Raw genomic sequence first — 14,119 nt, 5'->3', positions numbered from 1 at the left:
GCTGGTTGCTGCATTTGGTTGTATCATCAATTTTCTCATTGACTTGTGATTGGGACTTATTCTATTCTGGTGGGTGCGTATATTTCAACTGTATTTGATTTAAGGTTAATATTAAGTTACGTGCATGTAATTTATAATCATTTTATATAAATAGTGAATGGTGTGGACCTACTCATTATTTATATATATAAATAGTGAATGATGTGAGCTCACTCATTATTTATGTGAGAGAATTATAAGTTACATGCGTGTAACTTAAGAAATCTCTTAATTTAAGCGTTGAGACAATCCAGCTTATGTTTTTGGGCGCCGTTTGGACAGGAAAATTCTGAAGCCATGCTGGCATAATATTGATTTTTTCTACCTAGTTATAGGCTGTGGGATACGAAATCTTTCTCAAATGTGTTGATGTAACTGGCACTCTTGATGAATAGCATAGAAGAAAAAATGGGGAATTAACTGAAATGCCTTCAAGAGACCGTTTAGGCCCTAAACAATGGAATTTAGCCGAAACTCAACAGAGAAATCGATGCAATTTTGCTGTGAGTCTTTGCTTTTCTCATCACGAAGTTTCGAAACAACATATTATATGCAACTTATCTAATTCTGTTTGCTCGTGTTTTATTTTGCTATATATATTATGTGATGCATAAAATAATTTGATAGCTGTACTTCCCAAGTAACGTCCAAAGACATTCTATTGTTTTTTATATATATATAAATTGTAGATGGTCAATTTTAAGGGTTGCCCAACCTGGAGATTTCCAAGTGAAATGAATCTAGAAAATCAGCAACCTTTATTAAAATACCAGTGTACCCAATTTAATATGATTCTTTGCCATAATTTCATACCTTATGAGGCCTTCATGAAAACTATAAAGACATAATTTATACCAATGAGTTACCATCTTTTCCCAGATGCATTAATGAAACCGGTTAGGGTATTGAGCTAGTACCAAAAATAAGGGCCAAAAATACGACTTGAAAGGACTTTTGAGGTCCTAAATCATGAAATATATCATTACAAACTTCGAAGTTGTATATTATTATTTAGACGCCTCATTTTTTTACTCTGTCCAAATTCTACCTATTTGAAAAGTGTGCAAACAACTCTGTAGGCGGAGAAGTCTCAGATCAGAACACAATAATCTCCTTTCATATACAAAGCATGAGCAATCTCGAAATAAAAATCTCTTTTCCCGGCACGAAGCGTCTGCCAACATCAAAGTCAACTTAATTTTCTTATTCAAACTCTAAAATCTAATAAATACATTTCGTAGCTACTACAAGATGCAAAAAATACACGTGTAAGTGTGACCTCAAAAGAACAAAAAAATACAGCAACTAGGGCCTCTTCTACCCATCCAGCATTATGCTACAGCTGAAAAAGGCTTCTGTACAATCATCTATGCTCTAAAGGGGCATACTTTTCTATCGGAAAAACCACCTATAGTTCAATACAGTCATATACAGGAGCAGAGATTTCTGGGCAGATATATACAACCCTCATTTGTTGAGAGGCAATGTTTATCACGAGCTGCTCATTGGGTTCCCATTTTGATTTCTATCATTTACACGATTACTTCTTCTAGAAAAACGAGCTGTGGAACCCACAGTGGTTGGCCGAATTGATCTTTGCCTCACCATATCACAGTACTCAGGATCATTTGATTGCCCTTCATGCCTTATCCACTGTATCATCCCATGATACATGGGGAAGAACCTCATCTGGATTGCAGAGTATGCGAAGTATGGGATTAGGGTAGAGATCACCACGAAGAGCGTGACCAGCCAGAACAAAGGAGCAGGTGCAAGGGCTTCAATGAAGACTTTGTAAGCGTTGGTAGAATGGGTAGGAGTAATGGCCCCATATGCCAACATAAAAAGATACCACAGAGCAATTGAACCCCAGATGAAAATGTGTTGTATAAGAGTGAAGTAGCTAATTGCGAGTGCCAACTGCAAGTTCACAACCCAGACAATGCATGTATACATTGTAGCACCGAAAATATCCCTTCCAACAGTTTTCCCATCATCGTTGAATGCCTGATGCTCCATTGCTTTCTTACAGAAGAAGAAAATGATAATGGCACTGTACAGCCCATTAAACATCCAACCAAATATCCGACGCCAGCTGAAGAGGACATTTTGCACCCCTTCTTGGTAAAGTAGAGGAAACTGCCATTGTTAAAAAAGGACAAAAAATGAATGATCCTCGTATAACCATTTGATCAAAACACAGTAGCATGTCAAATGATACAAAAATGTTGCACCAGCAACTATGGGGACTTTGGGTGCATCATCATCATAACCATGGGTACAACATTATGGTCATTTAAGGTTTCAAAAGTAAATTTTGGTTTCATGTAGCTCGATATGTTCACTCTCTCTAACAAATAAGATGGTTAATTAAAAGTTAATAGCTAACAACTGAATAAATAACACTTTAATATGACTTGGTTAAAGCCACCAGTGGTATATTTGCTCAATCGGACACCTGAGGCACGTTTTCAAGACTGATGTGGATGTGCAATTAGGTACTGAGTTCTAGACACCCCACAGAAGATATAAAAGAATAAGCTAAGCCAAAGTGTTGGGTTAAGCATGCATGTGCACATAAGTTGTACTCACACATATCAGGAAATGAGAGGAAGACAAGAATTTTTCCTTTTTGGTTAAATAACAAAAATGAAAATAAAATGGAGTCTACATATTGTGCTGGAGGGCCTACCTTGAGACAGAATCTTGCAGATACGTCCTGATCGAAAACACCCAGAGCAATCACCGGAAGGGATGTAAAGAAGACATTATAAAGTGACAAAAACCAATCATTGTATGCGGGTTGCCCTGAGAATGTCGTATAGGCCTCATATAAGAAGACAGACAAACCGAATGTGATGTTCTTGTAAAAGAAATAGCAAATCTGCCAACAAAAGAAGACATAAACAAAGTTATCATGTTATCAAATCTCAAGCACATGACAGAACTCTGTCCCAGTTCTCTAAAAATATTGAACTTCCAGGTTACTATAAGGATTAAAAGTGATAATTGTCATTACCATTGATGAGATCCTCCTATAACACCAGTGTCCATGCACAAGCAGTAAGCGTTCCAGATATCGGAACTGAGCAATTGCAATGTCACTTGACATAACCGCCTGAAATGAAAATAAAAAGAGTTCACAATAAGAAATTTGGCTACACATGAAGTTTTACGTCACCAAACCATAAATGTAAAATAATCCGTTGAATACCTGCATCCCTTCAACACCACTGATTCCAATCCCAATATCTGCTTCTTGAAGCATCCCGACATCATTGGCACCATCACCAATTGCCAATGTAGTTTTCCCAGTTCCAGATTTAACTAGTCTTGTAACCTACGTTATTTAATTTCATCATTTAACAAGATTATCCTTAAAGAAAGGTACACAACATTTCATAAGTGTAATCAGAAAATAAATCTGAATGAAGTTATAGAGAGAATTACCACTACCAGAATATGAACTCACCAGTGCCTTTTGTCTTGGTGATGAACGGCAGCAAATAACAGATGCACACCCAATTGCCAGCTCCAGAAACTTATTCTTAATATCATCCTCAAGGGCATAAGTAAGTGATTTCCCATCAATGATCAAAGCAAAGGCCTCAGAGCTCCCACCTGATGCTGACAGCTGATTCTTTCCTTCATTTATCTGATGGAGGACACTCTCCTTTGATGCCTAAAAGATGGATTCATACAAATCATTGGCATCACATTGACAAGTTTAAATCAGTTTAGAGAACCCCACATTACCGGAGTATTTATGGAAGCATACCATTTGCATCTTATATGTAAAGCAATAACATGAGGAAACTTAGGTATGCAAATTTCACTTGTACATGCATAATAACAAAGCATTCTATAGCAAAGCAATCTCCTTCATTTATTAATAGACAAGATATATATCACCAGCTAGGGACAAGCAGAGAGAATATTGAGCTAGTAGATGATGAAAGAAACCTAGTGACGGAGTCTGAAAGACCAAGAAAGAACTGATAAATTTCACGATATCAATGCCAATATCAGGAATGACTAGGCAGATACCCGTAGATGCAGTGAAAGAAAATCTGGCAACTAATAATGCAATAAGAATATAATGGGTAATATAGTAAAGACAAAGCAGAAAACGTATTGTATATTAGGATTTCTATCATAGTGGGTATCAAGTGAAAATTAACAATGAACCAGTCACCAGCCATATTATTGTGTGGTACAATAGGACAGAAATCAGTCATGACATTGTCAAATGGATCTCAAGAGTATCTCTTTAGGCTCTTTTGGTGTTGGAGGCTTTTATATTTACTTTTTTGGCTACCTTGCTCATCAAAACCATTAATTTCATCATCAAGTAAATTTTCTCCCAATGCAACTGTGGGGGTGTGAGGGGGACGAAAGCAGATGTAATTTTACCTTGGTGATTTCAGACTTCGCTCCTGTTTTTTCCAAAGCTAGGATTTCTGGAGTTTCTAAATTAATTATAATCTGCTGCATTCCTGGTCTAAGCAAACTACAAGCAAAGCTGCAATTTATTTTATTTTAGTTAGAGACTGTCAAAAGTCATAAGTTATTACAACTCAGCTTAAAGCATAGCATAAACAGTTGTACCCAGCTTACCCAATATTGATGGCAGTCTCCATCTTGTCTCCAGTCAAAACCCAGATTTTAATTCCAGCTTGGGCAAGCTTGTCAATGCAGTCTGGAACCTATGAAGCAGAAAAAAAATATAAAAATCAAGCCTGAGTCCCATGCCTTGTACCTGAACAGGTTCAAAACTTTGATAATCCTTAGCATTTTTTGACTCACCCCATTTTGGAGTTTGTCCTCAACAGCTGTCGCACCAAGAAGAACTAGATCCTTCTCAATTGTCTCTGTTACTTCATCAATCAATGTTTCACGATCTGCACTTACAGAATTCTTCGCCTCGCTGAATTTTTCATTGAATACTTTGTATTCTTCTTCATCAAGTACACGATATGCTAGTATCAGGGTCCTCAATCCTGCATCAGCATATTTGTTTACATGGTCCCTGGTCTCAACTTCGAAATCCCTACCATTTTTGGCAAGCCTGTCAAACATGACACTGCATAGAAGAAAGAACGAATTATGTGGTTTTTTTCAATGGAACTAAAAGTGGAAGTTTCGGGGTTTTTAAGGTAGATGGTCATATACCTGTCAGCACCTTTACAAAGTAGTAGTATTTTTCCCTCCTCATCTCTTACAATTACTGACATCCGTTTTCTTGTGCTGTTAAATTCTAGAACATTCAAAAGTTTATACACCCTGCAAAAAGGAAAGTACTGATCACGATTCAATATTGATATTCACCAAATGGGCGCCACTTTTTAAGAAAGAACAGTGACCCCATAATTGCACACAGAAAGTGCAGGAAGCCTGAACAGAATTGTAATCCAGATTCTAAAGTTTACGTCCACCATGCAAATACTGATCAAGAACATCAGATAGACAAAAATATATGGTAGGTAAGTTGCAAGATCCTACTCAGATAACCTAGAGTTCTTAGACCATCAAAACTTAGGGAGAAAGCAGTATAGCTGAGGAAATACAGAATCAGCTACATACAAATAATTTTAATTTTGCATGGTGCATTCAAGAGCCAAATCATGCAAGCAAGAACAGGAAATCAACGAAGTGGTAATCTGTCAGAAGCAAGACAGAGCAGAAGAGCAGTCGACACTCTTATTACTTGGTGTTTGTTGGACATTCCAGACTAAAATCTGTGGCTATACAGGCATAAAGTCGAAGTGAAGTCCCATAAGGGCCTTGTGAACTGGGTATCAAGGTGATCTACAAGCATGCAAAAGCAACTGAAGAGTATACGGTACATGATTTCTTAAAATTATAAGTGCCTTTCCTTGTTAATTTAAACATGATAAGAGACACTAACCTTTCAACTTTCTTGCCCGTCATCGGATCTAATTCATGCAACGAAATACTTGTTTGGGTCCTTTGGTAGAATTCAAAACCAAGTTCTCTAGCTGCAATCACAAATGCTGCTTCATCTGGTGATTCGGCTTCATACATAACCTTACCAGTATTTTCATCCACTTCAGGGATAGCAGTATGACAGACTGCCAATAAACGAAAAAACTTCTGGATGACATCTGAATTGGGCTCATTAACCCAGTTTCCATTTGCTATCCTCTCATCTTTGAAATTAAATCCTTTAACTGATGGTCTTGACTCAGTCAAATCCTCCTCAGTGTTCAAACCATTTACTACATCAATTAAAGGTGAACCTTTTTTTCTGTTCATAGCTCTCTCAACCTCTGTAACACCACGACCATAAGCTGTTCCAGCAACTGAACACTTTATGAACTCCATTGAGTTGCAGGTCAATGTTCCAGTCTTATCAGAAAGTATCGTGTCAACTTGGCCAAGTTCCTCATTCAAATTTGAGGTACGGGCATGTGCAGGTTTGTCAGCCTCCTCATAATACATTTGAACATCTTGATTGATGAAGATACTCTGAAGAACTTTGACAATTTCTATTGACACATACAAGGAGATTGGGATCAAATAACTATATAACAATAGAGCAGTCAGAAAATGATAAATGGCTGCAACTGGTGCTCTATCAGGGTCAAAGAAAATTTCAGAGTCATCTGGTTGAAGATACCACCTTTTCATCTTCCCATTGTCCAAGTCTCTTTCAGTTATAACACCAAAGAAAATGGAACCAACAAAGGCGACAGTGAACACAACAAAAAACATGAAGTAGATGATTTGATCCATCTTCCTCTCTATCCTGCTTCTCTTTGAAGGGGGATCAGTAGAATTCTGAATAACCTTTGTGTCATGGCCAGTGAAGACAACAGCCCCATATATATAATCTGTATTTCGGAGTTTCGAGTCTCTGAGGAGGAGTTGTTGAGGAGTAAGAGGGTGTTGTTGCTCTTCAAAGATCAATGATCCAACAAAGGAGTACAAATTTGCATTTGGATCTTCACATTTAATGGTGGCCTTGAAATCCTTGAAGTTTGAGTCCTCGTGTAAGATTGAAGTTACCTCCAAAGCTTGTTTTAGTTTTAAATTTGTCTCTCCATCAAGATTCATGGTCTCAACATAGCAGATTGCATCTTCATAACTGGACGAAAGCAACAGGAGGTCTGCTGGAAAGAATTCATCCTTCTCCACCTTCACTATATCTCCTACTTTCAGATTCTTCCACACAGTAGAACCAAAAGTCCCATCCCCATTATGAACTTTAACCTTTCTGTTGTTAACCTCAACATCCTGAAAATATCCCATAGAGATTTTATAAATCCAGATGAAACAATAAACAAGTCTGTGAAATTAGTTTATCTGTGAATCTATTTCAAATACTTTTACAACAGGCAAGAGAACATAGCATTGTGGCACATGAGTTTCGAGATAACAGCTAACACAACTTCATAATTAAAGAAATAAAAGCATCCTCCCATATCACTAGGTTTATTTAGTTATTTTCATTTATTAATTTTTATCCACCCAAAAGTATTTGCAGATACCAGGAATCTAAACCAGTAAACTGATATCCCTCATATCCTCTCTGAATCACCCTAGAAAGATTAAAATGCCCACGTATCCACCATAAAACGCAAGTATCGAACAGATGAAGCAAACTTTCTCGAATCCTCCACTTACAAATATCAAAACACTGTTCACATCCCCAAAAAAAAATATAATGAAGCTCAAAATTCAGAAAAATTTCAAGATTTCGTGCTAATATGCTTCCTTCAAGAGCCTTCTCTGGCATCCTCATCTATCCCATAGGAAACTTATCCTCAAAAAAGTTGCCCCAAATTATAAAGAAGTAAATTAAAGACAAAATATTCAAAAGAAAATAAATAAATAAATAAAAATTTAAGTTCCCTCAATACAGAAGCTCAAACATTAATTGCAAGCGCAGACTCAGAACCGATAAAAAGGAAAGTAAATAAAAAGGTACCTGTTGGTTTCGGCGCCAATCTTCGATACCCTCTTTCACCATAGTTACTCCAATAACAATAATTAGAGGAAGAATAGAACTAACAGCAGAATAAGGAGCTAGTTTAGTAAAAGACAAGATGCCAGTTACCAAGAAGTAAAAGTTAGCAACTCTCCTGAACTGCTCAAACAATGATTTGGGCAAGAAAGTAGCAACAGTATACTTTGTAGTGCTGACATAATTATCACAATAATTTCTAATTCCAGCCTCAAAACAATTTGGTTCATTACAGTAAACCACTCTTGAAAATCCCGGTCCGCCTATCTGTGAATGATCTTCCTTAAATGATGCCTTCCCGCAAGTAAATGAATAGATCTTGCTAAAATGCAGCTTCCTCCTTCTATTACCAGCCATTTTAGTTTTACAAAAGCCCCCCCAGGAACGAAACCACTAAATAAACAGCAGAGCAAGAAAAAATTTGCTCTTTTTCCCAAATTAAAAAAAAAAAAATTCCCAGATGAAGTCTGGGGCTAAAAACTCAAAAAAAAAAAAAGTTCTAAACAGATTCAGACAAGAGAAAAGACAGAACCGAACCCAGCTTTGTAAGAGAAAGAAACCTTAACAGACAGCTGAAAATAAAACTATAATCTTCGTCGGAATATATATGTACTTATATACGTGTGACACTCAAGCGACTTTCAACATGAACATTGAACTATAAAATGGAGTTTTTGAAGAGACTAAGTAACAGGAATGTAAATGAATAAATAGTAATAGACGAATATTCGCTGTTTTGAACATTTTTATTTTTTTTAAATTTGTATTTTTATTCCAGTCTTGAACGAAGACTTGGCTTCGGATGGATAGGATCTCGAAAATTTTGACTTTGAATAATATAACACACGCGCATTTGGTGTTTGTTCTACTCATGCAACTACTGTTACTGCATTTTGTAAAATTCGAACCAAATAAAGGGAAGAAAATTCTAATAACAGAGAGAAAGAAATAAAAAAGTGGAAGCTTCGGTATCTGAAGATTTATTCAATGCAAATAAAGAACGCAGGGTGGGAAAAGAAAAACTGGGGTGAGCTTTCTAGAAGATTCAATTTCGACGCTTTTATTTTTTTTTTATTTTTTTCCCCCGTGGAAATTAACGAGTGAACAATGTGAATGTCACTTCGCGGGAAGAAGCTTTTGATTATTTTTTATTTTTTTATCAAATGATGATGACGACTTTGTGTGTGTGTGTTTTTTTTTTCCCTCTTCTTCTGCGGTCTTTGCTTCTCTCTGTCTCTCTCTCAGCAGTTGAAAGCCAAAAGAGTTGAGAGAGAAGCAAAGACAGCTTTGTTTAGTTTTGATTAATTAATAATTGAGCTGTTGATTGAAATCACTAATCAGGGTTTCTGAATCTTCTACACCTTTACAAATAAGGACATATCTTTTCCGTTTGTCTCAAATAAGTCCTTAACTTTTTATTGAAGTGGCCAAACCATCCATAAGATAAAACGTTAAATTTTTCACAATCTTCTTAAATGAAGATCCCATCGTTTCTTCGTTCCTAACAGAAAGCCAACAAGGCAACAACTAATTAAGATACTCGACAGTATCTACCATCTTGTAATGACAAAAATTTAATACTCTCATTAAATAATACTTTTATTACACGTAATGATAAAATTTTAATAAAAAAGGAAAAAAAAAACATGAGTCTATATTATTCATTTCGAATGCTATAAATATTTGATACACACGAAATAATTATGTCGTTAAGTCAGAGTTTGTCAAATATAAGGGACCTATGTGTTAGTATTCCTATAAATATTAGATAAGAAATTCTTTTTATTAAAATTTTGAGTTGATACCCCCCTAATATTAATATATGAGATAGAAAAATAAAAATAAAAAAGAGCACGCCTTCTAACCAATTGAGGGTGGCGGGAGGAGATATGGTCAAACAATTCTCTGTAATCACCATCACATGCTACTCATTTAAAATATTTATATCCTATAATACAAATATTACTCATTCTTGTTTTGCACATAATAATAAATTGGATTTCATGATATTGCCTAGTATCTTCATAATTGCTTTACTTGGTCAACTTATTAATTTTATTGGAACTTATTTTTTGATAAAACTAAGCGAATAAGTATATGTCAATATATATATATATATTCTTTTTTTTATATAAATATATATATATATATATATATATATATATATATATTCACTCTTCATATAATAATGAATTGATTTTATTTTATTGTTATATTAAATCAAGGAAGTGTTGTTCAAGTTTGACTTGTTGAAAACGAATGTATTTACCTATAATTAAAGTTGATCTCTCATTTATTCTTTTTCTTTTAAAGTTTATCTCTTAAATTTTAATATTCTAACCTTCTTGTTAATCAATAACAAAATGAAACAAAGTAAGTTCTTTAATCCTAAATTGGATTATCAAAAAAAAAAAGAAAAGAAATTAATAGCCTATTTGGTATTATTTAAAAAAAACTAAAATATTGTTTTAATAATAATTGTAAAACAAAAATCAATTTTTCATTATTAATTCATCTTTTTATAAAATCATTAGGAGAGTGGAATGTTCAAACTTGAGTGGTCAGTCAAATAAAATTATTTGATGAAAACTATTTAATCAAGCTTATAAGGCACTGGTCATTTTTTTTAATGCAAATCATTTTTAATATTCTATTATTGAATGTGTTTGTGTTTGTTTTTATTTTTTTAAAATTTGAATTAAGCTCATCATAAATTTTTTTATTTAAAATAATATAACAAATGTGAAACAGATACGTGACGAGTAAGAGCAAAAGAGAAATAAATACATTTAACAAATTTATTTAAGATGAATAGATGATAAAACCAAGGCAAAGAATAATAATACAAAATTGACCCCGGACACGTGTGAGAGAAATTGGAGAGTAAATACCTAACCACAGAAATGGGCGCCAAATTTTGATGATGATCTGTCAACAAATAATCAACAAGACTTTCATATTTATTGCATATTCTTTTTTTTTTAAAAAAAAATGAAAAGTCCAACGAAGCGAAAGGACTTGTGAATTAATAACCGGCCGCGTTAATCGTTATGCGACGTGTCAAACGAAGAACAGTCTCAACGGCAGCGTTGCAGGCAGTCCGTGAAAGAAACAAAGAAAGAGAAGGGGTCTACAAAAAGGCGTCCGGTTTTGTAATTCACGTTGACTTTCGTAAATTCTAACGACCAGCTCACTGTAATTGAACCATGTTTTACACGTGACCAACATTAATTGTTCTCGCACTATTATCTAATTTTTATATGTGTTAGCTTTATTTTTCAGTGTTTAATTAAAATAAATAAATGTCTTTCAAACAACTTTTTTTACCAAAATAAGTAAAAAAAGATTGAAAAAAAGTAACAGAACAACTTTTTTTTTATTTTTTTAAAGATATTTACAATCTACATATATATTATAGAGTCCGGCTCTGATGCAGTTATGGTATGTCATTAAATTTAATTATATTGACAATTATAAACTGATCCAATAACTAGATTCAGCTATAATATAATATCATAATTACACCATAATTTTGCCCTATATTATAATCTAACCCTACACAAACACTGAAAGGCATAACGCATAATTTGAGTTTGTGAACTTTTTTTACCAGACAGGATGTAGAATCCCCCGGTGATTAGGACTTTATACGCTTTTGTCTTGTCTCTTCTAGAAGAAACAAGGCTTTCTTTATCTTCATTCTTAAAACCCCTGACACGACGTCGTCTAATTTAATAAAGACCTCATCCAAAAATTTTTAACAAGCGCAACGATAAGATGCTACGTGCTCGCAGCTGCCAAGTTTAATTTTGTGGTTGGGTTTGGCAGAGGACCCCGTACGCAATTGTTTTTAACAGTATATGGAGAGTCAAACTGGCATGCGTTTGTATAGATTAATGTGAAAATAAGGGTAATTTTTAAAAACTTTCCCTGAAGTTTGGGTTTGTTGCAAGTAAATGGTGAGAATTTATTTATTTATAAAAAATCTCTTACTGTCAGTTAACTTTAACATTGACCGTTAGTTGACTATACAAAGACAATATTACCCTTAACAACAGTTTGTAGACGGAAATAACTAAAAAAAAAATTAAAATTGTTGGATATTTTACCCTCTTTAAATTATTGATATTTTCTTAAAGTTCCTACAAGAAAGATAAAATTAAAAATTTGAAAAATTCTCTTTAAATTATTGATATTTTCTTAAAGTTCCTACAAAAAAGATAAAATTAAAAACTTAAAAATAAAATAGTTATAATCTTTACCTATGATAGTGTAAATCTTTAGAATTGACAAGATAAAATTGTCAAAAAATAAGGTTTGTGCTTTTCGCTCTAACAATTTTAATTTTTTTTTTTAGTTATTTTCGTCTACAAACTGTTGTTAAGGGTAATATTATATTTGCACAGTCAACTAACGGTCAATGTTAAAGTTAACTGACGGTAGAGGGTTTTTCACAAATAAATAAATTTTTGCCATCTACTTACAACAAGTCCAAATCTCAGGGGAAGTTTTTAAAAATTATCCGTGAAAATAATAATAATAATAATAATAATAATAATAATAAAACTGCCAGTTGAAAGATCAATTTGTTAGATTGTATAAATGTAGACGGTGTACTTAGGCTACCATTCACGAGTTCTATGCCACGAAGCTTAAGATTTCTGGGAATTTTTTTTTTTTTAATGGAGCCTTTGTTTTTGTCGGTTTTAATTGGAGTCATATTTGGGCTGTTTTTAACTCTTTATTTTATTTATTGATGTATGATTTATTTTCTTTATTTGAGTTTATTTTGATTGAAGTAGGATCGCGAGAGGTTTATTAGTAATTTTCATATCTTTTTAATAAATGAAAGTTTTTAATTTCACTTCGAGATTATTTTAAAAATTTAATTTCATCCATTCTTAAAAGACTCTCGAGAGATCTTATTTAATTTTGTTTATATCTTTTAAGTCAATAAAATTCAAACTTTTGTTTAGAATTATTACGAAAGTTCGATTTCATTTATTTTTTTCACGTTTTTTATTCTATTTTCACACATACAATAACAATTAAAATAAGTGTTTACCTCGTCTTGTTCCTGTTTAGCTCGCTTAGTTGAGCCCCTTCTAATAAAAAAAATAAAAAATAAAAATAAGTGTTTACATCATTGTAAGAAAATGTCTGGAATTTATCAAGTTTAACTGGAAGTTTAATCTAGAAGGTCACTCTAAAAAGAGAATTAAAATAAATACTTACATCGTTGTAAGAAATCTCCGTAATTGTTAGTGCACTAACAATTAAAATAAGTGTTTACATCGTTGTAAGAAATTTCCGGAATTCATCAAGCTTAACTGAAGTTTAATTTAGATGGTCACTCTAAAAAGAGAAAGATCTAATGTCTAACTTATAAACACATTTAAATAATAAAACTTTCATGATCTTACATGAGTTACAACGGTCTAAGAATAAAATTATCATACAATTGAAGTATAGTACTATTGTCGTCAATATCTATTGCATGTTTCAAAATTTTCATTATAATCCACAAGTTAGAAAATGTAACGAGAGAGAGAGAGAGAGAGAGAAGTGTAAGGAAGGAAAATGGGGACAGGTACTTTACCAAACATGGACTATATGTAGGAAGTATACTCTCAGGCCTCAAATTACCTCCTTAAAATATGGTGCGATTTTTTTTTAAATTTTTTTTGCCTTTTTGGGGGTTTTTATTTTTTTTTTAAATTATGGGTTAACTTTACGATAATCGACTAGTATGGCAATTACATACATATCAATGCGACCAACATGTTGGGTTCTGCAAGTCAAAATAGTAATGCGTTGTTTTTATAATTAGGACAAAATCGTACCACATCATGATATAATACGATCATCATGGCAAGCAAAAAGGCATCGGCAATTTGGATTTTGGACAAAATCCAATTTTGCGACCCCCGGAAACATTATGTAAAGACAAAAAAAAAAAAGATATTCCCGCTGCTGCCACTGCGTGTACCCTCTCCACTCAGAATCTTTGATTGCAATAATCAACTTCTGTTGCTTGCTGAGCGATATTTATAGGAGGATTATAGTTCTTTTATACAATTACACAACACCCCC

General features: G+C 33.7%; 1 protein-coding gene across 1 annotated transcript; it reads right to left on the bottom strand.

Annotated features, from left to right (window-relative positions):
- Nucleotides 1-1,132: 1,132 nt before the first annotated feature.
- Nucleotides 1,133-9,200, bottom strand: LOC102613579 (putative phospholipid-transporting ATPase 9). Its single transcript, XM_006484318.4, has 11 exons — nt 7,991-9,200; nt 5,948-7,296; nt 5,212-5,322; nt 4,846-5,122; nt 4,657-4,745; nt 4,453-4,561; nt 3,512-3,721; nt 3,254-3,379; nt 3,059-3,157; nt 2,732-2,923; nt 1,133-2,178 (listed from the first exon to the last, which is right to left on the bottom strand). Exons 1-11 carry the CDS (start codon nt 8,381-8,383, stop codon nt 1,531-1,533), a joined length of 3,603 nt encoding a protein of 1,200 aa, XP_006484381.1. The 5' UTR covers nt 8,384-9,200; the 3' UTR covers nt 1,133-1,530.
- Nucleotides 9,201-14,119: the final 4,919 nt, after the last annotated feature.

Source organism: Citrus sinensis, chromosome 4, assembly GCF_022201045.2.
Source record: "Citrus sinensis cultivar Valencia sweet orange chromosome 4, DVS_A1.0, whole genome shotgun sequence".
Classification (NCBI taxonomy): Eukaryota; Viridiplantae; Streptophyta; class Magnoliopsida; order Sapindales; family Rutaceae; genus Citrus; species Citrus sinensis.
The sequence above is the reverse complement of the archived record's forward strand: the minus strand, read 5'-3'. Positions and strand labels throughout refer to the sequence as shown.